Genomic DNA, 26,452 nt, shown 5'->3' on the forward strand with positions numbered 1-26,452 from the left:
GCTTGTGTCTAGATTGGCCAGCAGTCTTTTTAGGTACACTACACAATCCAATTTCAATGAAAGGCGTAATGTTGTCAAATCTTTGTTGTCAATTAAGAATCAAGAGTGTTTAACCTGTCATATGTATCTGCAAGGGAACAATTAAGATTTTACTTGCTGCAGCTTAACGGGCCCGATAATGCAATAATACACAGATAAATATATAATAATCAATAATGCAATAAATTAATAACAGTAATACTAGGTAAACATAATGGTGCAAAACCAAATTCTGTAGTGCAATCAAAGTGGCTTAGTTTACTTTAATGTCACGTGTACCGAGGTACAGTGAAAAGCTTTTTGTTGCGTGCTAACAGTCAGCAGAAAGCCTATACATGATTACGTTCGAGCCATCCACAGTGTACAGATACATGATAAAGAGAATAAACAATCTTCTATGTTTAGGTGTCTGGAACGAGCTGCCAGAGGAGGTCATTGAGGCAGGTACTATTACCATATTTAAGAAACATTGAGACAGGTACATAGATAGGATATGGGCCAAACGCGGGTAGGTTGGACTAGTGTAGATGGGACATGTTGGTCGGCGTAGGCAAGTTGGGCCGGAGGGCCTGTTTCCACGCTGTATGACTCTATGAATCTCACACAAAACCCATGAAAAACATAAACACACAGCAAGATTTAAGTTCCCATTGCTAAAAAACTGAGACCATTATTAAGAACAACTAACATTTGAGAGATTTGCCTTCAGGCAATTTCTGTTTATGCTCGCCTTCTTCAATCTGTGTTCGTGTTGGTCTGGAGTCTATCAGAGCTGGAGAATATACACTTCTAACCTTTATGACATCTTTCAAGTGAAGACAAATTGCCTCTCTTTTTCAGTTCCTGAGAGTAATCTATATTAATAGCACACAACCTTAAAATATAAGGTGCATACATATACTCCATTAGCAAGGTTAAATCCCCAAATACACTGTGTCGCCTCGATTTCAACAAAGCTGAGCAAAGATTATTTTAATTTTGGAATGACATTTTTGATGAGAGATTGTACAGAGTAGGTAGTCTTGATATTTACAGGGAGATGAGGAAGGAGGGGGGTGGGGGTGGGGGGGGGGGGGGGGGGGGTTGGGATTGGCATCACAGCTTGCTACTAAAAAGTGAGCCCCAGGATCAAACCCACATTTAAGTGATATGATTGCATTCCTTTCTCGTTTCCAGATCGCTCATCTGTGCTGTTTTTTTTAGACAAAAATGTACGTGTACCAATTAAAAATTAAGCTACATTTATCAACAATTTTTTCCAATTAATCCACCCACCCCCATTCCCCCTTCTATTTTGATTTTGTGACTAATCAACTTCTAAATTTAGAGATACAACATGTAAACAGGTCCTTCGGCCCACCGAGTCCATGCCAGCCAGCGATCACCCTTGCGCTAGTTCCATCCTCCTCTAGGGGCAGGATGCGGCGCAGTGGAAGAGTTGCTGCCTTACAGCGCTAGAGACCCGGGTTCAATCCTGGCCACGGGTGCTGTCTGTACGGAGTTTGTATGTTCTCCCTGTGTCCGCGTGGGTTTTCGCCGGGTACTCTGGTTTCCTCCCACACTCCGTAGATGTGCAGGTTTATAGTTTAATTGACCTCAGTAAAAATTGTAAATTGTCCCTCGTGCGAAGGATAGTGCAAGTGTACCAGGTGATCGCTGATCGGAGGGACTCGGTGGGCAGAAGGGCCGTAATCGTGCTTTATCTCTAAAGTAGAGAGTCCAATGATTAGGGACAATTTACAGAAGCGATTATCCTACAAACCTGCACGTCTTTGGAATGTGGGAGGAAACCCATATGGTCACAGGGACAACGTGCAAACTCCATACAGACAGCACAGATGTCAGGATCGAACCTGTGTCTCTGGCGCTGCGAGGCAGCAACTCTACCACTGTGCCACAGTGCCGTTGTGCCAGTATAAATAAATATAATATACTAATAATTGAAAAGTATAAAATCAACACGTTAAAAATTATACATATTATTACAATAACATACCCTTAACAAAATGTTACAAACATATGTGTCACATTGCCAGAAACCTGTAGTGATGTCAATGCATCATAGCAGATCATACTGTCACAATAAAAAAATCACTGTACATGGTAAAGATGTTCCCAAATCCTCTGGGGGCTGGAAGCATATTTGCACAGGCCAAAAACACACACTTCATACTTTTATCAAGTCTGAAGTTTAAAATCCTACCCACCCACCTAATGCCCCACATCACACTGTGCCGAGGCAAGCATCTTATCGGGATGCATCACAGCATGGTTTAGGAACAGTTCTATCCAAGATCGTAAGAATGTGCAGAGAATTGCAGACGCAGCCCAGACCATCACACCTACCAACCTTCCTTCCATTGACTCCATTTACACTTCATGCTGCCTCAGGCAAGGCCACCAGCATAATCATGGATGAGTCTCATCCCACTCACTCCCTCTTCTCCCCTCTCCCATCAGACAAGTGGTACAGAAGTGTGAAAACGCACACCGACAGATTCAGGGACAGTTTCTTCCCAGCTGTTATCAGGCAACTGAATCATTCTATCAACAACTAGAGAGTGGTCCTGAGTTAATATCTACCTCATTGGAGACACATGGACTATCATTAATCGGACTTTATCTTGAACTAAACATTATTCCCTTTATCATGTATCTATACACTGTGGATAGCTCGATTGTAATCATGTACAGCCTTTCCACTGAGTGGATAGCATGCAATAAAAGTTTTTCACTGTACCTCACTACATGTGACAATAAAATAAACAAAACCTAAAACTAAACACAGTTTAACTGTGTATAGTTTTAGGTTTATTGTTGTCACGTGTTCCATGGTACAGAGAAAAACTTTGTTTTGCATGCTTTCCAATCAAATAAGATAATACTGCAGGCACTCAATGAACCCTTAAGTAAGTCAGATTTAAGTCAAGCGGAAGCACCCCGAGTTATTATCTACCTCATTGGAGACCCATGGACTATCTTTAATCGGACTTTATCTTGTATTAAACATTGTACCAACTACAATTCCTTCCTTAAATAACTCACTGGGACTGAAGAAGGGACCTGACCCGAAAGGTCGCCTGTCCGTGTTCTCCAGAGATGCTGCCTGGCCCGCTGAGTTACTCCAGCACTTTGTGTCCGTCACTGATAGTATGAACTGTCTCAGCGGCGTCCGGCTGCGTCCAGGGCACTTTCTGCAACGCACGGCCTTCTGGCCTTCTGCACCGCTGCCATTGCCGGCTTGTTTCCGATGTAAACGCGAGTGATCGTACAGTGTTGTGGAATTCACAAACTGCTAGAATTTTTTACGTAAGTGAGAGTTTTTCGTAAGTCGCCTATTGTGTAATGTGGGGAGTGTATGTGTACGTGAATACAATCAAGCCAAACCCATGTGCAGTAGAGCCAAGAGGAAGATACAGAGTGCAGAATATAGTTCTCAGCATTGCAGTGCATCAGTTCCACAGACAAAGTCCAATGTCCGCAATGGGCTAGAGGCGAATTGGACAGTACCCTAGCTGATGGAAGGACCATTTAGAAGCTTGATAACAGCGGGGAAGAAGCTGTTTGTGAGTCTGCATACCAACTACAATTCTATTATTATCAAAGCATGCTTCAAAACACAAGGCAGATTGATATCACACCGATCCTTTGTCAATATGTTTTTCTTTATACAGAGTAATCATCTTTTTTAATAATGTTAGGACTGAAACAAAAGTTTACACCTCTGGCTTTCTGGGTAGCATTGGCTTTAACAGTAACTTGTAGACTCAATAGCTTTGATCGTAACATCAAGACTTTCGAGAGGCGATACCATCACAAAATGATAGATGCTTTTTGCTCTGCCCACCCACATATTGCAGGTAGTTTCAGTTCTTGCTTCTCTTGCTGTTCTTGCACTGTTGTTCCTATGGCTACCTAGTTCCACTTCACTCGGTTTTCTTGTGGAATGGTGAAACATGTAGAAAGAACAAGCCAAAGTAATACATGCAGAAGATAATACAGCTAAAAAGGTTTTTGCCTGTGGACATTTGTCATGGGTGGAAATGTCAAAGACTAGAGGGCATAGCTTTAAGGTGAGAGGGGCAAAGTTTAAAGGAGATGTGCAGGGCAATTCTATTACATAGAGGGTGGTGGGTGCCCGGGACATGCTGCCAGAGGTGATGGTGGGGGCAGATATGGTGCCATTTAAGAGGTTTTTAGACACGTACATGGATAGGCAAGGAATCGAGGAATGTGGATCATATGTAGGCAGAGGATATTAGCTTAACTTGGCATTTTAAACATTGATTAGTATGGGTGTCAGGGGTTATGGGGAGAAGGCAGGAGAATAGGGTTGAGAGGGAAACATAGATCAGTCATGATTGAATGAAAGAGTAGGCCTAATTCTGCTATTATGACTTGTGAACCTATTAATATTTTCTTCAGCACCAACATTGTGGGATGAGGGGCCTTTTGTTTTTGCGTGTTGTACTTTTCTATGGCCACAATAAACGGCAGATAATGGTTTGTAAAAAAAAGTCACAAAGCGCTGGACTAACTCAGTGAGTCAGACAGCATGTCTGGAAAGCATGAATAGGTAACGTTTCAGAAGTAATGTCCCGACCCGAAACCTCGTCTATTCATGTCCTCGGGAGCTGCTGCCTGACCCGCTGAGTTACTCCAGCAGTTTGTTTCTTTGTTTTCTGTAATTTTCTATGCTCTAAATACTATGCACTGTTGAAGGATAAAAAAGGGTGTCAGGACATTACCCAAAATTATTAAGGAGTTACCAATGATCGCCAGATGATAAAATGCCGTTTCTTTATATGCTAACAAGCATGAAAAGAAAGATGAACAACAAATGAAAACAGTTCCAAACATTTATGTTCAATTCTGCACTTGAAATATCTTCTCCTTTTTCTGTTGTGCTGCTTTCCTTTTACCTCCGTTCACTCCTGAATGCTTTGAGTCTATTGCCAAGTCCATTAGCTTTGCATAATGAAGATTAATTGCTGCATTCATGGACATGAAGAATCTTTTATTTAATCTTAGTTCATTAGCTTTTATCCCTGCATTCTTGTACACATCCCCCTCTGAAAGAGTCAAGACGCTCGCTGATCCACAGTGTTGAGGATAACAACAGCAACCCACAGTAACCCATACAAACATAGAGCACAGCACATGGAAGTGTACAGCACAGGAACAGGCCCTTCAGCCCACAATGTCTCCGCTGAACTTGATGCCAAGATAAACTAATCTCCTCTGCCTGCACATGATCCATATCCCGCCATTCCCTCCATTTCCATGTGCCTATCTAAAAGCCTCTAACGTATCTACCTCCACCACCACCCCTGGCAATGCGAACCGGGAACCACGATTCTCTGTGTAGAAAACTTTGCCCCTCTCACCTAAAAGCAATGAGGCTAGGGGCTAAGGGTGGCATGGTGGTGCAGCGGTAGAGTTGCTGCCTCACAGCGCCAAGGTCCCGGGTTCGATCCTGACTACGGATGCTGTCTGTACAGAGTTTGTACGTTCTCCCTTTGACCGTGTGCATTTTACCCGGGTGCGCCGGTTACCTCCCACACAAACGTACAGGTTTGCAGGTTAATTGGCTTCGGTAAAATTGTAAATTGGCCCTAGTGTGTAGGATAGGTTAGAGATAGGTTAGAGAAATCAATATTTATACCGCTGGGTTGTAAGCTGCCAAACAAAATATAAGGCACTGTTCATCCAATTTGCATTTTGTCCTCACTCTGACAATGGACGAAGCCCAGGACAGAAAGGTCAGTGTGGGAATGGGAAGGGGAGTTAGAGTGCCCACACTGACCTTAGTGTCCTGGGCCTCCTCCATTGTCAGAGTGAGGCCAAACGCAAATTGGAGGAACAGCACCTCATATTTCACTTGGACAGCTTATAAACCCAGTGGTATGAATATTGATTTATTTAACAAGTAATCCTTGCATCCCCTCTCTCTCTGTCCCTCCCCCACCTTAGTTGTCATACTAGTTTCAGTGTCGTCCTGTTGAGTTTCATTGTATATATAACTCATTTTCACCTAGCCCACAGCCAACAATGGACTATTTTCATGATCATCATTACTTTTTTGCATAAATTCCATTCATTTGTTCTTTTCCTCTCGATATCACCATCTGTATCTCTCGTTTCCCTTTCACCTGACTCTCAGTCTGAAGAAAGATTTCGACCCGAAAGTCACCAATTGCTTTTCTCCAGAGATACTGCCTGACCCGCTGAGTTACTCCAGTTTTTGTGTCTATCTATTTATCCATGTTGCCTTTAGATATAAAAGTATTGTGAAACTGATATTAATTACAAAAAAAAGTGTGCTTTATTTTTTCTCCCTTCGTGGAAATAATATAATGCATGCAATTTGTTTTGTTCCAATAGTATTTCTCTAACTTCAAGTAACCCCCAGACATCCTACCAGTTCCATTGTTCGCATCCCTGTATCCATCTCGTTATCACTCCTTCCACAGCCAACAATGGGCCATAATGGGCTCCAACCTTCCTTGGGGCACCTGTTGCCAGCCGTGATTTGTTCTAGCCTGATCCTACCTCCAGTCCCCCCTCTCCTCCCCCCCCCCACCCCACTCCCCCCACCCCTCCATACTTTCAGTCTGAAGAAGGATTCTGACCAGAAACGTCACCCATCCTTTTTCTCCAGAGATGCTGCCTGACCCGCTGAGTTACTCCAGCACTTTGTGTCTATCTTCGGTATAAACCAGCATCTGTAGTTCCTTCTACACAGTAATAAATAGCAATTTTAAGTACTGTTATCATAAAAGATATAGTGAGAGATAGGTTGAGCTTTGTGATATATTGCTATGCTTTTCTATTGCTTTGTATAGCAAGAAGACTCTGCATTTCCACCCTATATGTGTTCATGTTGTCTCATTACTTTGGTTACTAGCACTTAAGGGGAGTTCTTGATAAATTGACTTCCCCATTGACATCAAACATCTTCTCCACCAATACAGCACTCTGCAACTGGATTATAAAAGCTTTTGATGTTAGCGGACGTTAGCGGATCATAATTACAGATGGGCTAAGATACACTATTAGTTTGTCATGACAGCTCACAAATGGCATCCACTGACAGTTAGAAACATAGAAACATAGAAACATTTTTAAATAGGTGCAGGAGTAGGCCATTTGGCCCTTCGAGCCTGCACCGCCATTCAATATGATTATGGCTGATCATCCAGCTCAGTAACCTGTACCTGCCTTCTCTCCATACCCCCTGATCCCTTTAGCCACAAGGGCCACATCTAACTCCCTCTTAAATATAGCCAATGAACTGGCCTCAACTACCTTCTGTGGCAGAGAATTCCACAGACTCACCACTCTCTGTGTGAAGAAATGTTTTCTCATCTCGGTCCTAGAAGACTTCCCCCTTATCCTTAAGCTGTGACCCCTGGTTCTGGACTCCCCCAACATCAGGAACATTCTTCCCGCATCTAGCCTCTCCAACCCCTTAAGAATTTTATATGTTTCAATAAGATCCCCCCTCAGTCTTCTAAATTCCAGCGAGTATAAGCCTAGTCTATCCAGTCTTTCTTCATATGAAAGTCCTGCCATTCCAGGGATCAATCTGGTGAACCTTCTCTGTACGTCTAGAACGTCTTTCCTCAGATTAGGAGACCAAAACTGTACACAATACTCCAGGTGCGGTCTCACCAAGGCCCTGTACAACTGACCTCTCAACATTCTATCCTCTCATTCTAACCTTGAGAGTTCTATCTTCTCAACATTCTGCTTTAATATGAGACCAGATTTCCCAAGGAAATGTCAGCAGTTTAGAAGGATAAGGGAGGACCTCAATGAAACTTACCGAATAGTGAAAGGCCTGGACAAAGTGGATATGGAGATGATATTTCCACTTGTGGGAAAGTCTTGAACCAGAGGCCATATCGTCAGAATAAAAGGACGTACCTTTACAAAGGAGATGAGGAGGAACTTCTTTAGTCAGAGGGTGGTGAATCTGTGGAATTCATTGCCACAGAAGATTGTGGAGGTCGTCAATGGATATTTTTAAGGCGGTGATTGACAAATTCCTGATTAGTAAGGGTGTCAGGGTGTTATGGGGAGAAGGCAGGAGAATGGGGTTGAGGGGGAAAGATAGATCAGCCATGATTGAATGGCAGAGTAGACTTGATGGGCGGAATGGCCTAATTCTGCTCCTATAACTTATGAACTTACCAATGCAACTGCTTATATGTCCCACTGTGATAGGATTCAAATAAGTAAATGATCTGAAGGTATATAGATTCACAAAGAACGGAAACAGGCCTTTCAGCCCAACTCGCCAATGCCACCCGAGATGCCCCATCTTAGCCAATCCCATTTGCCGGCATTTGGTCTATATTGGTCTAAACCTTTCTTATCCATATACCTGTGCAATTGTCTTTTACCTGTTGTTACAGTACCTGCGTCAACTACCTCCTCTTGCAGCTCGTTCCATATACCCACCATGCCTTTCAGGTTCCATTTAAATCTTTCCCCCTCCCACCTTAAACCTCTGCCCTCTGGTTCTAGATTCCGCTATCTTGGCTAAAAGACACTGATTATTTCATACATCGCTATGTTATATCCCTCAGTTTCTTGCCCTCCAAGAAATTAAGTCCCTTATCATGTATCGGGCCCTGGTGTGACCGCACCTGGAGTACTGTGTGCAGTTTTGGTCTCCAAATTTGAGGAAGGATATTCTTGCTATTGAGGGCGTGCAGCGTAGGTTCACTAGGTTGATTCCCGGAATGGCGGGACTGTCGTATGTTGAAAGGCTGGAGCAATTAGGCTTGTATACACTGGAATTTAGAAGGATGAGGGGGGATCTTATTGAAACATATAAGATAATTAGGGGATTGGACACATTAGAGGCAGGAAATTGCGGTGCTGGCTCGAAGGGCTCAATGGCCTACTCCTGCACCTATTGTCTATTGTCTATTGTATCTGTACATTGTGAATAGCGTGATTGCAATCATGTATTGTCTTTCCGCTGACTGGTTAGCACGCAACAAAGGCTTTCCACTCTACCTCGCTATATTTGACAATAAACTAAAGTAAACCAAACTTAAGTAAACTAGAACTAACTAGTTCCTCCCCTCAAGTGCTGGCCTCATCTTCGGAAATCTTCTCTGCACTCTTTCCAGCCTCACGACATCCTTCCCATAGCAGGGTGACCCAATCTGAGCACGGTACACCAAATGCGACCACTCCAATGAGTTGGGGTCAGCTTTGTGCAACAGATGCGGCGGAGGAACAGAAATGACCATTGGGGGCACAGGTCCACACACCATGCAACAGTGCAGTAAAGGTCCGCATGAATCCCCAGGTTGCTACTTCCTACGTCTCATTGATAATTATTGATTCCTCTTATGGGATAGTATTCCCATTTTTACACCATCTTTTCCTTCCCATCTTCACCAGGCAGAATACATTACTGGAAGAATGCAAATTTAGACCTCAGAGATACCCAGCGTGGAAACAGGCCCTTCAACCCACCACTTACGCGCCGACTAGCGATCACCCCGTACACTGGCATTACCTTACACACAAGGGAACATTTATAATTCTACCAAAGCCAATTAACCTACAAACCTGTACGTCTTTGGAGTGTGGGAAGAAACGGGAGCACCCAGAGAAAACCCACGCAGTCTCCACAGGGAGAACGTACAAACTCCATACAGGCAGCACCCGTAGTCAGGATCAAAAACGGGTCCCTGGGGCTGGAAGGCAGCAACTCTACCGCTGCACCACCATGCCCCCAATGTAATATTTAATTTACTCCACATCCTTTTCCATAAAAAAAGTCAACATAATACAATTATGTAAAGCCATATCTATTTATCCATTTGCAGGCAAAAATAAGTAATGAGTTTACTTGCAAGTCAGTTGGCTTTGTTCAATGCATTATACAATGAATGTGTATATTTGCTTCAGATATCACTCCATCGACGATAAATAAGCTATTGCATCCGATATTGTTTATTAATATCTATCAATTGCATACTTTCAGCCCTTTCCCCACCCCCCCCAAGGATAACAACACTAATCCCTGACTTCTTGTGTGCGTGGACAGTGAGGTTCCCTGATCATTTATCCCTTGGAGTTGCTGCAGCATTGAATATTTTCAGTCCTTGTTTTCCCTTTCACATATTGACTGGAGGGCCTGAGCTATAGGGAGAGGTTGTGCAAGCTAGGACTCTATTCCATGGAGCGCAGGAGGATGAGGGGTGATCTTATATAGAAACATAGAAACATAGAAAATAGGTGCAGGAGTAAGCCATTCGGCCCTTCGAGCCTGCACCGCCATTCAATATGATCATGGCTGATCATCCAGCTCAGTAGCCTGTACCTGCCTTCTCTCCATACCCCCTGATCCCTTTAGCAAAAAGGGCCACATCTAACTCCCTCTTAAATATAGCCAATGAACTGGCCTCAACTACCTTCTGTGGCAGAGAATTCCACAGACTCACCACTCTCTGTGTGAAGAAATGTTTTCTCATCTCGGTCCTAAAAGACTTCCCCCTTATCCTTAAGCTGTGACCCCTGGTTCTGGACTCCCCCAACATCGGGAACAATCTTCCCGCATCTAGCCTCTCCAACCCCTTAAGAATTTTATATGTTTCTATAAGATCCCCCCTCAGTCTTCTAAATTCCAGCGAGTACAAGCCCAGTCTATCCAGTCTTTCCTTATATGAAAGTCCCGCCATCCCAGGGATCAATCTGGTGAACCTTCTCTGTACTCCCTCTAAGGCAAGAACGTCTTTCCTCAGGTTAGGAGACCAAAACTGCACACAATACTCCAGGTGCGGTCTCACCAAGGCCCTGTACAACTGCAGCAGAACCTCCCTGCTCCTAAACTCAAATCCTCTTGCTATGAATGCCAACATACCATTCGCTTTCTTCACTGCCTGCTGCACCTGCATGCTTGCTTTCAATGACTGGTCCACCATGACACCCAGGTCACGTTGCATCTCCCCTTCTCCCAATCGGTCACCATTCAGGTAATATAGAGGTGTATAAAATCATGGTGAGGAATAGATTGGGTAAAGGCACAGAGTCTCTTGCCCAGAGTAGGGGAATCGAGGATCTGAGGGCATAGGTTTAAGGTAAAGGGAGAAAGATTTAATAGGAATCTGAGGTGGACCATTTTCACACAAAGGGCGATGGATGTTTAGAACAAGCTGCCAGAGGAGGTAGCTGAGGCAGGGACTATTGCATCATTTAAGAAACATTTATACGGTATATGGACAGGGTAGGTTTAGAGGGATATGGGCCAAACGCAGGCAGGTGGGACCAGAGTAAATGGGACATGTTGGTCGGTGTGGGCAAGTTGGGTCAAAGGGCCTGTTTCCATAGTTATGCAGTATAACTATGACTGCAAAATATGCTGATTTAGTTGCGTTTGTTGTTCAGGATAAATCTTACAGATTTTGAAGTTGCATTAAAGCTAAGTCCCTCAAAATAATTTTTTGAATTCTGTAAATAAATGATACAGTATCGTTGGTGATATTCCTACCGTTACTGTTTTTATTCGACCGCCCGGTTGTGCACAGGTCCACCCTGACTTGTTCATTAATAAACCACAGACTTCTCCTTCCGTGCAGGGGATCATATCACACCACTGCTTGCTCTTTACAACTCGAACTGCAAATCAACACACACACAAAAAAAGAAACGGTTAGGCCACATTGAGAAATGAATAATTGAAACATTCTTTCACAAGTGTAAAATGAAACTGAGCAGTGCAATGAGTTCACCGGATCACACAATAATGGAGAATCATTCACTTGGTGGGGCGTGTAGAGTTGCTGCTTAACAGCGCCAGAGACCTGGGTTCGATCCTGACTACAAGTGCTGTCTGTACGATGTTTGCACGTTCTCCCCGTGACCTGCGTGGGTTTTCCCCGGGTGCTCCGATTTCCTCCCACACTCCAAACACGCACAGGTTTGTAGATTAATTGGCTTCGGTAAAATTGTAAATTGTCCCTTGTGCTGGTGTGCGGGGATCGCTGCTCGGCGCGGACTCGGTGGGCCGAAGGGCCTGTTTCCGCGCTGAATCTCTAAACTAAACTAAAAAGAGAGGTCATTTGGCCTGTGTTAATCATCCATGTTGATACAGCCAACCTTGTTTCTGCATTGCAGCATTCTGTCACACAAGTTGCAACCCTGGAAACACGACTTTGGTTCAAGCACAAAATGGTGAAAGCTTTCTTTGTAGCTTGATAGCGTCTCAAACTAAATGAATATGGGGCATTGTATCCGCCACCTTGGCGGAGTGAGGATTGCAAAAAAGCCGGACATAATTTGTCGCTAAATTGACAGTCTCATTAGCCGGCTAAAAGGATCGTAACGACGCAAAGTGGACAAAGCCACTGTGGCACAAGTTTTTTGAGATTGACTTAAATGCACATTGTCAGGTCAATAGAGATGATCGTGCAGTCTGCATTTAAGTAGGTTATGCATGGCTGAGAATGTTTGGCACCAAGACAGGATGCCAACGTAAAAAGGGCTTCATTCAGTAACAAAACCAGATCTCAATTGCAACGAGCACGTGAAATATCAATGTGTTTAGTTTAGATTAGTCTTCAGATACAGCGCGGAAACAGGCCCTGTGACCCATATATTCCGCCCACTAGCACTCGATGCAGACAGCACACGTAGTCAGGATCCAACCTGGGTCTCTGGCTCTGTAAGGCAGCAGCTCCCAAAGATTTGCTCTGCCACCCTGCCGCCCCTAAAGATTTGCTTCAGTGAAAAAAAAATCAAAAGCACAAGATAGACAGACCCTGCTGGAACGTAAATTAATTATTTCCAACTATGTCCCTTCCTGTCTAGGGAAGTTGCCTCTGTGGAGATTTCATCAAAGTGGCTGTCCAATCTTTCAGCAATCTAAGCAGAATGATATGGCGTGAAGGGAAACCACACAGACAGAAGATGCAGAAACTGTATTCCTTAAGAAGCAAGTCTGATATATTGTTCATAGAAAGCAATCTTTGAAATGTGATGCAAAGTCAACACTTAAGTGCTGTTTTCATAGTTCAAAGAAATGAGTGACTGGGTCAATTCCTAGGATTAAAGACACAGCAAGGAAACAGGCCCATCGGCTCATCGACTCCATGCCCACCACTGATCACCCGTTCACATTAGTTCGGGGTTGTCTCACTTTGCCATCCACTCCCTACACACTCGGGGCATGCGGGCACAGAGTGAATGTGCAAACTCCACCCAGACAGCACCAGAGGTCAGGATCGAACCCGGATCTCTGGTGTGCTGAGGTAGCAGCTCTACCAGCTGCACCACTGTGCAGTCTCTGCTGGTTTAAAAAAAATACATTTTATGTGATGTTAAGGAAGAGGGTAGACAGAGAAATATAATGGACACTAGTTCTATGTAATCCAACTTTCTCATCCACTCCCTACATGCTAGGGGCAACTTACAGAGGCCAATTCACCTACAAACCCGCACGTCTTTGGGATGCGGGAGGAAACCGGAGCACCAGTGAAGTTATTTGAAAAAAGTACTAAGTATAGAAATATAGAAACATAGAAAATAGGTGCAGGACTAGGCCATTCGACCCTTTGAGCCATTCAATATGATAATTGTTGATCATCCAAAATCAGTACCCCGTTCCTGCTTTCTCCACATATCCCTCAATTCCATTAGCCCATAGAGCTGCTAACTCTCTCTTGAACACATCCATTAGATTAGCCTCGACTGTCTTCTGTGGTAGAGAATTCCACAGATTCACAACACTTTTGGTGAAAAAGTTTTTTTCTCATCTCAGTCCTAAATGGCCTACCCCTTATTCTTAAACTGCGACCCCTGGTTCTAGACTTCCCCAAAATCGGGAACATTTTTGCTGCATCTAGCCTATCCAATCCCGTAAGAATTTTATATGTTTCTATATCATCGCCTCTCATCCTTCTAAATTCCAGTTAATATAAGCCTTGTCGATCCATTCTTTCATCATATGTCAGTCCCGCTATCCCGGGATTTAACCAGGTTCACCTATGCTGCACTCCCTCAATAGCAAGAATGTCTTTCCTCAAATTAGGAGACCAAAACTGCACACAGGTGTGGTCTCATTGTAATATATTCCACAGGTTTTATACTTATATTAATTTTATTAGGACGGCACAGTAGCGCAGCGGTAGAGTCGATGCCATATAGCGCCGGACACCTAGGTTCAGTCCTGACTACAGGTGCTGTCTGTACAGAGTCTACACGTTCACTCTGTGACTGCGTAGGCTTTCTCTGGGTGCTCTGGTTTCCTCCCACATTAAAATGAGGTTGTCAATTCAGGCACAGAAGCACACAAACATTAGAAGGGTACTCAACCCTAAATTATTCTTTTTCCACTTTGCTGCCTGACCTGTTGAGTGCCTCGTACATTTTTAGTTTTTATTTCAAATTTTATAAATTCAAGTTTCATAGCATCCACAGCTTTTTTGAGATATTTCCAGAGATATTGAGTGAGGAATAAGTATTGGTCAAGGCACGAGGACACTCCATCTCACCATCCAAATTATTTTATGGGATCTTTACCTGAGAGAATACACAGGGCTTCAGCTTTGTGGGTATCCATCTCCACTTTCCTTCAGTGTTATCGACTTCAGGAAATATGGGGTGTAAGAAAATAACTGCAGATGCTGGTACAAATCGAAGGTATTTATTCACAAAATGCTGGAGTAACTCAGCAGGTCAGGCAGCATCTCAGGAGACAAGGAATGGGTGACGTTTCGGGTCGAGACCCTTCTTCGACCCGAAACATCACCCATTCCTTCTCTCCTGAGATGCTGCCTGACCTGCTGAGTTACTCCAGCACTTTGTGAATACCTCAGGAAATATGGGAGTGTGGGAGGAAGCCAGAACACCCGGAGAAAACCCACGCGGTCACAGAGAAAACGTACAAACTCTATACAGATAGTACCCATCATCAGGATCAAGCCGGTTCTCTGGCGCTGCTAGGCAGGAACTCTACCGCTGCGCTGCCGTGCCGCCGTGCCGCTCCAAGGTACTCCCTTGCTTATCATATCATATCATATATATACAGCCGGAAACAGGCCTTTTCGGCCCTCCAAGTCCGCGCCGCCCAGCGATCCCCGCACATTAACACTATCCTACACCCACTAGGGACAATTTTTACATTTACCCAGCCAATTAACCTACATACCTGTACGTCTTTGGAGTGTGGGAGGAAACCGAAGATCTCGGAGAAAACCCACGCAGGTCACGGGGAGAACGTACAAACTCCTTACAGTGCAGCACCCGTAGTCAGGATCGAACCTGAGTCTCCGGCGCTGCATTCGCTGTAAAGCAGCAACTCTACCGCTGCGCTACCGTGCCGCCCATGGAAGGATCCAGGTCCAAAAAATGCATTTTGTTTATTGCATGCTATCCAGTAAAAGAATATACTTTAGATGTTTACCATCAAGCCGCCCACAGTGCACAGGTACAGGATAAGGGGTATGTCATTCACTGCAAGATGAAGTCCGAGAAAGTAATACGCCAATAAAACTTTGTTAGGTCGCTTAGGTCGTGAGGAACTTAAACCCAAAATATTCCAACTCAGAGAAAGTGTGTTACCTAAAGATATGCAGCTGGCGGAACAAAGAACCTGCTTGTTAACTTGCAAAATGATATGAATAGAGTGAGGGAGCTTTAAATATATGTCTGTGTGTAATTACTGTAATCATTGACAAAACATACTGATGCAGCTTTTGTTTGACACCAGAAGTGTTTGTTTAATCCATGTCGAAATCTTGCTGCTAATGTTATCTTGGGACCAAAAGCATTTAAGTAAATGTTAGTTGCGTTATTTCTGTTGCTAGTTTCACTTAGAAACTTCTGAGAGGCTCTCATTAGCATTGCTTCTTTATGGTCATTCAACTGCAGAATACAAACTTCCATTATGTAAAGTTGCAAAATTAAGTGTATCATAAATAACATAATCTCCAATCTTTAGCAGTACATGACTACAAAATTGTTTAATTTCTGATAACATTTCGGAGAAGTGCCTGTTTAGTTCAGTTTAGTTTAGTTGCAGCGCTGAAATAGGCCCTTCGACCCACCGAGTCCGTGCCGACCAACGATCCCTGTACACTAGCACTATCCTATACACTAGGGGAAATTTACAATCTTTACCAAAGCCAATTAACCCACAAACCTTTACGTCTTTGGAGTGTGGGAGGAAACCGGAGCACCCAGGGAAAACCCATGAGTTGACAGGAGAACGTACAAACTCCACACAGACAGCACCTGCGTTCAGGATCGAACCCGGGTTTCTGGTGCTGTAAGGCAGCAACTCTACACACATTTTAAGAATAAGGGGTAGGCCATTTAGAACTGAGATGAGGAAAAACTTTTTCAGTCAGAGAGTTGTCAATCTGTGGAATTCTCTGCCTCAGAAGGCAGTGGAGGCCAATTCTCTGAATGCATTCAAGAGAGAGCTAGATAGAGCTCTTAAGGATAGCGGAGTCAGGGGGTATGGGGAGAAGGCAGGAACGGAGTACTGATTGAGAATGATCAGCCATGATCACATTGAAAGGCGGTGCTGGCTCGAAGGGCCAAATGGCCTCCTCCTGCACCTATTGTCTATTGTCTATTGTCTATTATTTCTACACGCACATATATATATATATAAATATATTTACACACAGATAATGAACTGTTTTTTTCATTTATACATTGTTTAGAGATTACTATGTTTACCTATCTGTTGTGCATGTAAAAATTTCATTGTTCTGTTTGGGACATACGACAATAAAACACTCTTGACTCTGGAAAGTTGATCCTAACATTCAGAACGAATGTGGAGTCAGATATAAATGCTGTAAAATCATTGAACGATCAGCCAAATTCTTTGCAGTCTTTTAGGAATAATAATTTTTTTACAATCCTTGTTAATTTCTCTCACCTCACTCTTCACACTTTCGAAAGTGTTGATTTTTCACAGAGACAGATTTCCCTGTGTGCACTTTGCTCTCCTGAGCTTTGCACATGCATTTGGTTGTCTCAACAATGATTGCTGACAGGCTGTGGTTCTCTGGAGACTGAACCTGGCAATCCCAATTGTGTCTTCAGCTCAACACATCCAAAGGCTACAACCTGAACCAAACTTCCTTCCCTCTAGCTTTCGAGGTGCAAAGTTACATTTATTACCTCTACTGTGCCTGAGATCAGCGAACTCTAACACAAAATGGGACTCACCATGATTATTTTGGCTTGCATATTCAGTTTTAGACTTTACACTTTAGAGATGGAAACGAGCGTGGAAACAGATCGTTCGGCACACCGAGTCCGCAACGACCAGCGATCACCCCGTACACTAGCACTATCCTACACACCAGGGACAATCTACAAATAACAGTAGCCAATTGACCTACAAACCAGTACGTCTTTGTAGCGTGCTCACAGGGAAAATGTACAAACTGTGTACAGACTGCACCCATAGTCAGGATTGAACCCGGGTCTCTGGTATTGTGAACCCGGGTCTGTCAGCTGCACAACCGCACTGCCCTGAAATGATGCCAGAACTAGTGCCAACTATCAGGCTTTTGCCCATCTAAATTGAATCCACTAGGTTAATTCCCGGAATACTAGGTTAATTCCCGGAATGGCGGGACTGTCGTATGTTGAAAGGCTGGAGCGATTGGGCTTGTATACACTGAAATTTAGAAGGATGAGGAGGGATCTTATTGAAACATATAAGATAATTAGGGGATTGGACACATTAGAGGCAGGAAACATGTTCCCAATGTTGGGGGAGTCCAGAACAAGGGGCCACAGTTTAAGAATAAGGGGTAGACCATTTAGAACAGAGATGAGGAAGAACTTTTTCAGTCAGAGAGTGGTGAAGGTGTGGAATTCTCTGCCTCAGAAGGCAGTGGAGGCCAGTTCGTTGGATGCTTTCAAGAGAGAGCTGGATAGAGCTCTTAAGGATAGCGGAGTGAGGGGGTATGAGGAGAAGGCAGGAACGGGGTACTGATTGAGAGTGATCAGCCATGATCGCATTGAATGGCGGTGCTGGCTCGAAGGGCTGAATGGCCTACTCCTGCACCTATTGTCTATTGTCTATTGTCTAATGTAAAAGCGCACTAAAATTAGCATCGTAACGGAAAAAATTCTGCCCAGTGAAAAAGGAAATAATGCTGATCCAATTAACCAAAATACCATTAAAATGGAGATGACGAATGTCTTTAGCCAGAAGGTGGTGAATCTGTGGAATTCGTTGCCACAAAGGGCTGTGGAGGCCAAGTCATTGGGTATTTTACGGTGGAAATTGATTGGTTCTTGATTACCACGGGTGTCTGGGCTTATGGGGAGAAGGTGGGAGAATGGGTTGAGAGGGAATGATAGATTAGCCATGACTGAATGACGGAGCAGACTTGATGGGCCGAATGGCCTAATTCTGCTCATTTGTCATGGTCTTATATTGGGAAGAAATGTAAATGATACTCACAAACTGACATGGGGGATTCAAAAAGAAATCAATATAAATTGAAGCTGTGAGCAAAGGTTTATCAACTTTGAACTCGCATTCAAAAACCTAGTCGTGTTTATGGGCAATAGGCTGAAGTGTCATTTACACAGAGTGCTGGAGTAACTCAGCGGGTCAGTCAGCATCTGTGGAGAGAAAGGACAGGCGACGTTTCGGGTTGGGATCTTTCTGCTCCCCAAAATCCACAAGCAGGACTGTCCTACTGCTCCTATCCACAGAAAAAGTCTGAGGAAGGGTCCAGACCAGAAACGTCCAATTCCCTCCACAGATGCTACCTGACCTGCTGAGTTCCTGCAGCACTTTGTGTTTTGCTCAAGATTCCAGCTTCTGCAGTTTCTTGTGTCTCCAAAGTATCAATTACTTTTGTGGCTCGGTTAATAACATTTGACATTTCACTTCTGTGTATTGGAAACAAAAAAACAACCTTTGTATTTTCAGTAATAATTTTTGGTTCCCTTCATTTGTTTATTAACATGCATGCATTTGTGCAGAACACAATTGATTCAAGGCTCTTTTATTTATTTATTTAATGAGTTTTTTTTTGGCAAAATTAACATTTAACTTCTGCCAGCATTTCTGATTCAATGAGAATTTCATCGCAACTCTCTAATGAATAATCCTCTTTCTGGGCACAAAGTGACCAGTTCTCTCTGCTCCTGGAGCATCAACGAAATCAAATGCAAGCAAATGCCACTTTCTTTTTCTCACACTATTGTGATTATCTCCAGACACGTAAAGTAATTGTGAATGATTGCTGGTTTCCCACACAGGCACAGTGGCACAGCTGGTAGAGCTGCAGCCTCACAGCGCTGGAGGCCCAGGTTCAATTCTGGCCTCAAGCATTGTCTGCGTGGAGTTTACACGTTCTCCCTGAGACCACTCGGTTTTCCTCCGGGCGCTCTGGTTCCCTCCCACATCCCAAAGACATGCAGGTTTGTAGGTTAATTGGCCTCCGTAACGCATCCCCAATAGTGTAGGGAGTTGATGAGAAAGTGAGACAACATAGAACTAGTGTGAATGGGTGTTCGATGGTCAGCGTGGATTCGGTGGGCTGTATGTGCTCAGGTGGCACAGCTGGTAGAATTCCTGTTGCACAGCGCCAGAGATGTGGGTCCAATTCTGACCTCGGATTCTGTCTGTGTGGAGTTTCATGTTCTCCCCTTGACTGTGTCGTTTTCCTCTGGATGCTCCGGTTTCTTCCCACATCCCAAAGACGTGCAAGTTTGTAGGTTACTTGGCTTCTGTAAATTGCCCCAGGAGTGCAGGGAGTTGATGGGAAAGTGGGAATAACATAGAACTAGTGTGAAGGGGTGATCGGTGGTCAGCGTGGACTTAGTGGGTCAAAGGGCCTGTTTCCAGGTAGTATCTTTCAATCAATCAATCAATCAATCAATCAATGGCCAAAATCCAAAGAGGCTGTTTCATGCTGTATTTATCAATCAATCAATAAATTCTAATTCCAATCTGCCAGTATTTACAAATTATATTTTGTGCAACTCAAAAATTAATGAGTTTTCAAGCCTAATATTAATTGAGTGCATCAACACTTTCCGCGTTATAACATAAATTCTACATGAAACATTTATTATTACCCAGCTTAATGGAGTAGCGAAAGCATCATAAGTCATTCTGTTTACTTGAAACCTGCTGCTGAGCGATACTTTGCCAGATTTCATCACGGTCTCTGGTTCTTCTCTCTCTATGGGGAAATCATCAAGGTGGCTAAATTCAATCGCCTCCGAAAATGAGCACTGGGATTTCAATGAAGCTCCAAACATTACTTCAATGCAAGCAGAATGCCAAGCCCATGCTGCAACCAGGCAGTGTTGCCTATGTGTTGATTAGTTGCACATCACCAACAGCGGTGCAGTATCATGAGTAGCTGGACACTGTTAAAACTAGTCAGCATGATAGAAGGCTCAGGAACCCTTTGTGTAGCCTTGGCCTACGCGATCTCCCAGTTGCAAAACATTTTAACTCCCCTTCCCATCCCCATACTGACCTTTCTTCCTTTATCGTCATTATTTTTTGCATGTCTTTCATTCATTGTTCTTTCTCTCTCTGCATCATCATCTATATCTCTCGTTTCCCCTTATCCCTAACCAGTCTGAAGAAGGGTCTCGACCCGAAACGTCACCCATTCCTTCGCTCCAGAGATGCAGCCTGTCCAGATTTTTGTGTCTATCTCCCATAGTGACCTTTTTGTCCAGGGCCACCTCGACTGTCAGAGTGGGGCCACATGCAAATTGGAGGAACAGCAGCTCATATTTCGCATGGGCAGCTGATAAACCCAGTGGTATGAAGGGTGATTTCTCTCATTTCAAGTAACCGCCGCATTCCCTCTCTCCCTGGCCCTGCCCCACTCTAGTCATCCTGCCAGTTCCACTGTTCGCATCCATATATCCCTTCATTATCATCTCTTCCACAGCCAACAATGGACCATTGTGGGCTCCACCTTATCTTGGTCATCAATGCCAGCTCTGATTTGCCCTGAATGTTACATTACTCTAGTTTTCCTCACCCCTGTCTCTCAGACTAAAGAAGGGTTTTGTCCCGAAACGTTGCCAATTCCTTTTCTCCAGAGATGCTGCCTTACCCATTGAGTTATTCCATCATTTTGTGTCTAGCTAAGGAACCCTTTGGCTGAAAAGGACACAAAGTGCTGGAGTAAGTAACTCAGCAGGTCAGGCAGCATCTCGGGAAAACATGGATAGGTGACGTTTCAGGGCGGGACCCTCCTTCTGACTGATTGTAAAGGGGGAGTGCAAGAGGGGAAGAAAGCTGGATGACAGGAGGAGCAGGGCAAAGGCAGGCGAGGGTTTCTTCGATAGGCAGAAGATCGGAACAATGGCCAGAGATTAGAACAAAAGGTGTGAGACGAACAGATGGATGAGTTGCGCATTGTAAAGCCTATGGAGGAATGTAAAAAGAGGGGAAAGAGGAGGAGAGAAATAGGTGCGAGTCCAGATGGGGCACAGGGGTGGAAGATAAAGGAGGGGTGCGGGGGAGAATGGGGAGGGTGGTTAGAGGTTACCTAAAAATGGAGACTTCAATGTTCATACCATTAGGCTGGAAGCTACCAAGGCAGAATATAAGATCCTATTCCTCCAGTTCGCATGTGGTCTCACTCTGGCAATGGAGGAGGCTGCATTGATTGATTGCAAGATACAGCATGGAAACAGGCCCTTTCCCGGTGCTCCCATTTTCTCCCATATCCCAAAGACGTGCAGGTTTGTAGGTTAAATGGCTTCTGTAAAATGTCCCTTGTGTGTAGGGAGTGGGTGAGAAATTGGGATAACGTAGATCTAGTGTGAACGGTGATCGATGGTCGATGTGGTCTTGGTGGGCTGAAAGGATTGATTCCATGCTGTATCTTTCAATCAACTAATGCAGGATTCCTAGGGTAGCGCGGTGACGCAGCGGTAGAGTTGCTGCCTTACAGCACCAGGGACCCAGGTTCGATCCTGACTACAGGTGCTATCTGTACAGAGTTTGTACATTCTCCCTGTGAGCACATGGGTTTTCTCCAGGTGCTCCAGTTTTCTCCCACATTCCAAAGACGTGTAGGTTTGTTGGTTAATTGGCTTCTGAAAATTGTCCCTTATGTGTAGGATAGAACTAGTATATGGGTGATTGCTGGTCAGCTCAGGCTTGGTGAGCCGAAGGGTCTGTTTCTACACTGAATCGCTAAGCTAAACTAAAGTAAAAAGCAATTTAATCAAAAAGACGCAGGTCACTTAACATTTCCAGAAGAGTTGAGTAGAGGGCTTTTAAAACCTGCCAAGCAAATAGCATTTGCACTTCACATGATGAATATCTAGTGAATTTAGTTCACGTTTATCATTAGACAATGTGATGTACAAATGTTATTTACAACAAACAAACTTGATCAGATGCTTATATTCTGCTTGGGTATCTTATAACCGAATGATATGAGTACTGAACTTTCCAATTTCAAGTACATTCCCCCAACGTTACGTAAACTCACACTTATGTACTCAGATCCTAGTGCAATCGAGGCAGTTTGTAATTTCCACAACACTGTATCATCACTCAAGTTTACATCGCAAACAAGCCGGCAATGGGGGCTGTGTTTACCCAGAAGGCCATACACCGCAGAAAGTGCCCTGGACGCAGCCGGAAGCCGCTGAGGCAGTTCATACTCTCAGTGGCGGACACAAAGTGCTGGAGTAACTCAGCGGGCCAGGCAGCATCTCTGGAGAACATGGACAGGCGACATTTCGGGTCAAGTCCCTTCTTCAGACTCAACGAGCGTGTGGTGATTCCGACACGTAAAATCTGACGTAACAAAACCCTTTCGTATGTTGGTGAGTGCCTGTTATACCTCACTAAACCCCCTCTACGAATGGACACTGAAGGGTAAAGATTAATTAGCCCACAACTGAAGCATAGTCATTACGGGAAGAATATCAGGCAAATATGTTTTAGTTGGAGTATTGCATGCAGTTTCATTAGAAGAAGGATGTGGTGGCTTTGGAGAGGATGCAGAGGAGGTTTACCAGAATGCTGCCTTGATTAGAGGGTTTCAGCTACAAGGAGAGATTGGATAAACTTGAATAGTTTTCTCTGGGATGCTGAGGTTGAGGGGAGACTATAAAATTATGAGAGGAGTTGATAAGGTAGACAGTCAGACTATTTTTCCCCGAGGTAGACACAAAATGCTGGATAACTCAGCGGGTCAGGCAGCATCTCGCTCGGGTCTCCCGAAACGTCACCCATTCCTTCCCTCCCGAGATGCCGTCTGACCCGCTGAGTTATCCAGCATTTTGTGTCTCCCTTCGATTTTAACCAGCATCTGCAGATTTTTTCCCTACATATTTCCCCCCCCAGTGTGTGAGACAGCATAGCATTAAGGTGAGAGGGGGGAGTTTAATGGAGATGTACAGGGTGCAGGAAGCTGTGAGGTGATTTATAGAGGTGTATAAAATGATGAGGGGAATAGATAGGGTGAATGCATAGAGTCTTTCTCCCCAGGGTTGGGGAATCACGAATAGGTATAGGCTTCAGATGAGAGGGGAAAGATTTAGATTTTTTTTTAGATTTAGAGATACAGCGCAGAAACAGGCCCTTCGGCCCACCGGGTCCGCGCCGCCCAATGATCCCCGCACACTAACACTTTCCTACACCCACGAGGGACAATTTTTTTAAACATTTGCCCAGCCAATTAACCTACGAACCTGTACGTCTTTGGAGTGTGGGAGGAAACCGAAGATCTCGGAGAAAACCCACGCAGGTCACGGGGAGAACGTGCAAACTCCGTACAGACAGCACCCGTAGTCGGGATCGAACCTGAGTCTCCGGCGCTGCATTCGCTGAAAGGCAGCAACTCTACCGCTGCGCCACCGTGGATCTGAAGAGCGACATGTTCACTGAGAGGGTGGTACGTGTATGGACTGAGAGGAAGTGGATGTGACGGGTACAGCAACCACATGCAAATGACATTTGGACAGGAACTGGTCCAGCACCAATTTTCCGGCAGCTTTGGTTCCAGAGCCTTTCTGGATTATCTGTTTCGCCGGACCAACAGAGGTCACGGTCTCCGCGAGGAGTCACACGGTACCAGAACGGTATCCGAAGGGTTGAGATACCGGCCTGCAAAGTTGGCCTCGGGAAGTCGGCTATGGGAACGGACTTGCTGGCCCCCGGCTGAGCCAGAGTTCCAGAGACCCGACCACAGGGGCTAAATTCGCCCGCGGAAGTCTCAAAAAGGTCGAGGTCGGCCGCCTCAAAAGGCCGAGTCGCCACATTTTTTGGGGGGACTTCTGGGGGGGATTTCAAATGTGCTCTCGTAATTTGGTCTGGACCACCAGTTGCTGCAAAATCAGTGGTGGACCTGTATGTGGATAGGAAATTGTTAAGAGGGATAGGGTCAAGTGGGACTAGCATAAACAGGTATCTTGGTCAGCATGGACCAGTTGGGCAGAAGGGCCTGTTTCCAAGCTGAATTACTTTCACCTTGAAAATGTCTGAAAACTGTCACGTTTGAAAGATTGTGTAGTCACATTTGGATCTTGGTGCACAAGTAACAGATACATAATGGATACACTCTGCAGATTTATTTAAACATGAAAGGTTAAAAAATAAACCAAATGCAAGTCAACTGCAGTGCAAGGCTAACCAAGCAGCCGCTTGTTTGATTGAACAACAATCGGCAGCCAGCAAATTCAGCAAAACAATACCACACCAGCCATCACAAATCTGTCAATACCTTTCAGCCATCACAATGTTCCTTCATCCCGTTTTCCATATCCAGACAAGAAGTGTAATCTACACCATAACAAATAAGCTATTGCTCAAAGGTAGGCAGGAAGATTGGGCGCATGTAACATGCTGGAGGAATGAATTTTAGGGAGTTATCACTTATTGTTTCGTTTAGCTTAGAGATACCGCGCAGAAACAGGCCCTTCGGCCCACCAGGCCCACTCCGACCACCCATTGATCACCCCGTACACTAGCACAAAATCCTACACACAGCGAACAATGTACAATTTACAGAAGCCAAATTAACCTACAAACCTGTACGTCTTTGGAGTGTTGGAGGAAACCGGAGCTCCCGGAGAAAACCCACATGGTTTTCATTGGGAGAATGACCAAACTCCGTACAGACAGCACCCGTAGTCAGAATCGAACCTGGGTCTCTGGCACTGTAATGCAGCAACTCTACTGCTGCCCGTGCCACCTGGTATTTTACCCCGTCTTTTTTCACCTGTGCCCCCGTCCCTATTCCAATGCACGCTCCTAAACTACCTCGACACCCTCCTCCTTTCCCCTCTGCACACTCATCCCCATTCCCAAGTCCCCCATTTTACTTTCATTGCCTCCCCCCCTGTATCCTTCCATATACAACTCTTCCCCTGGCTTTGCATTTCACTCCTCTTCTACTCTCCTCATCCGACACCCTTTTGTCTCCTTTTCACCTTCAGCCGTTGCTGCTTAGTCCACCCATCTGCCAACCATGCCCGCCCTCACCTGTATCCACCTCTCACTTGCCAGACTTTGCCCACCTCCCACTTCTCATTTCCAGCTTTCTCTCCCCCCCCCCCTCCCCACTACAATCAGTCTGCAGAAGAGTCCTGACCCGAAACAACGCCACCTGTGCATTCCCTTCACAGATGCTGCCTGCCCCACTGAGTTGGCCCAGTGCTTTGTGTTTTGATCATGATTCCAGCATCTGAAGTTTCTTGTGTCAGTATTTTCATTCCATCAGTACAAGGAACTCTAATCAAAGTGCAAGCTACTTACCATTCTTCTTGGTGTATATTTTTACATTATTTATTTGAAATTGAAATTAAAATTGAAAGACACAGCAGTGGAACAGGCCCTTCAGCCCACCGAGTCCACGCGCACCATTGATCACCCATTCATGCTAGTTTTATGTTATCCCACTTTCACGTCCACTACCTACATGCTGGGGGTAACATACGGACGCCAATTAAACTACAAACCCGCACGTCTTTGGGATGTGAGAGTAAACCGGAGCACCCGGAGGAAACCCACGAGGTCCCAATGAGAACATGCAAACTCCACACAGAGGTCAGGATCCAACCTGGGTCTCTGGCGCTGTGAGGCAGCAGCTCTACCAGCTACACCACCTGAGTCCGTTCTCCGGTGAATATTCACTCTTTGGTTATTTTTTGCCACTCATGGAAGAATGTATAAAACAGTAAAGGATGCTTAAAAGTCTACTTAGCACCTCACAGCTAAATGTGAAAATTAATATTGGACAGTGTAGCATTTAGTTGTCTGGGATACAGATAACAGTGGGTTTCTTTAGAAGTTCAGGGAGGGCAGAATTTTAGATATCTCGTGACATCTCGTGAGTAAGAAATCATTCTCAATCTAATCAAGGCCTTTGCCCTTTCTCACGACAAGATAAACACCTGAATGATC

General features: G+C 44.6%; 1 protein-coding gene across 1 annotated transcript in view; it reads right to left on the minus strand.

Moving 5' to 3' along the window:
- Positions 1 to 26,452, minus strand: part of LOC144605281 (chemokine-like protein TAFA-3) — a 184,619-nt gene that overhangs the window by 75,473 nt on the left and 82,694 nt on the right. Inside the window, exon 3 of the mRNA XM_078420381.1 lies at positions 11,558 to 11,685. Within this exon, the coding sequence (XP_078276507.1) occupies positions 11,558 to 11,685 (128 nt within the window). The remainder of the gene's footprint in view (positions 1 to 11,557; positions 11,686 to 26,452) is intronic.

This window comes from Rhinoraja longicauda, chromosome 24 (assembly GCF_053455715.1).
Source record: "Rhinoraja longicauda isolate Sanriku21f chromosome 24, sRhiLon1.1, whole genome shotgun sequence".
Taxonomy (NCBI): domain Eukaryota; kingdom Metazoa; phylum Chordata; class Chondrichthyes; order Rajiformes; family Arhynchobatidae; genus Rhinoraja; species Rhinoraja longicauda.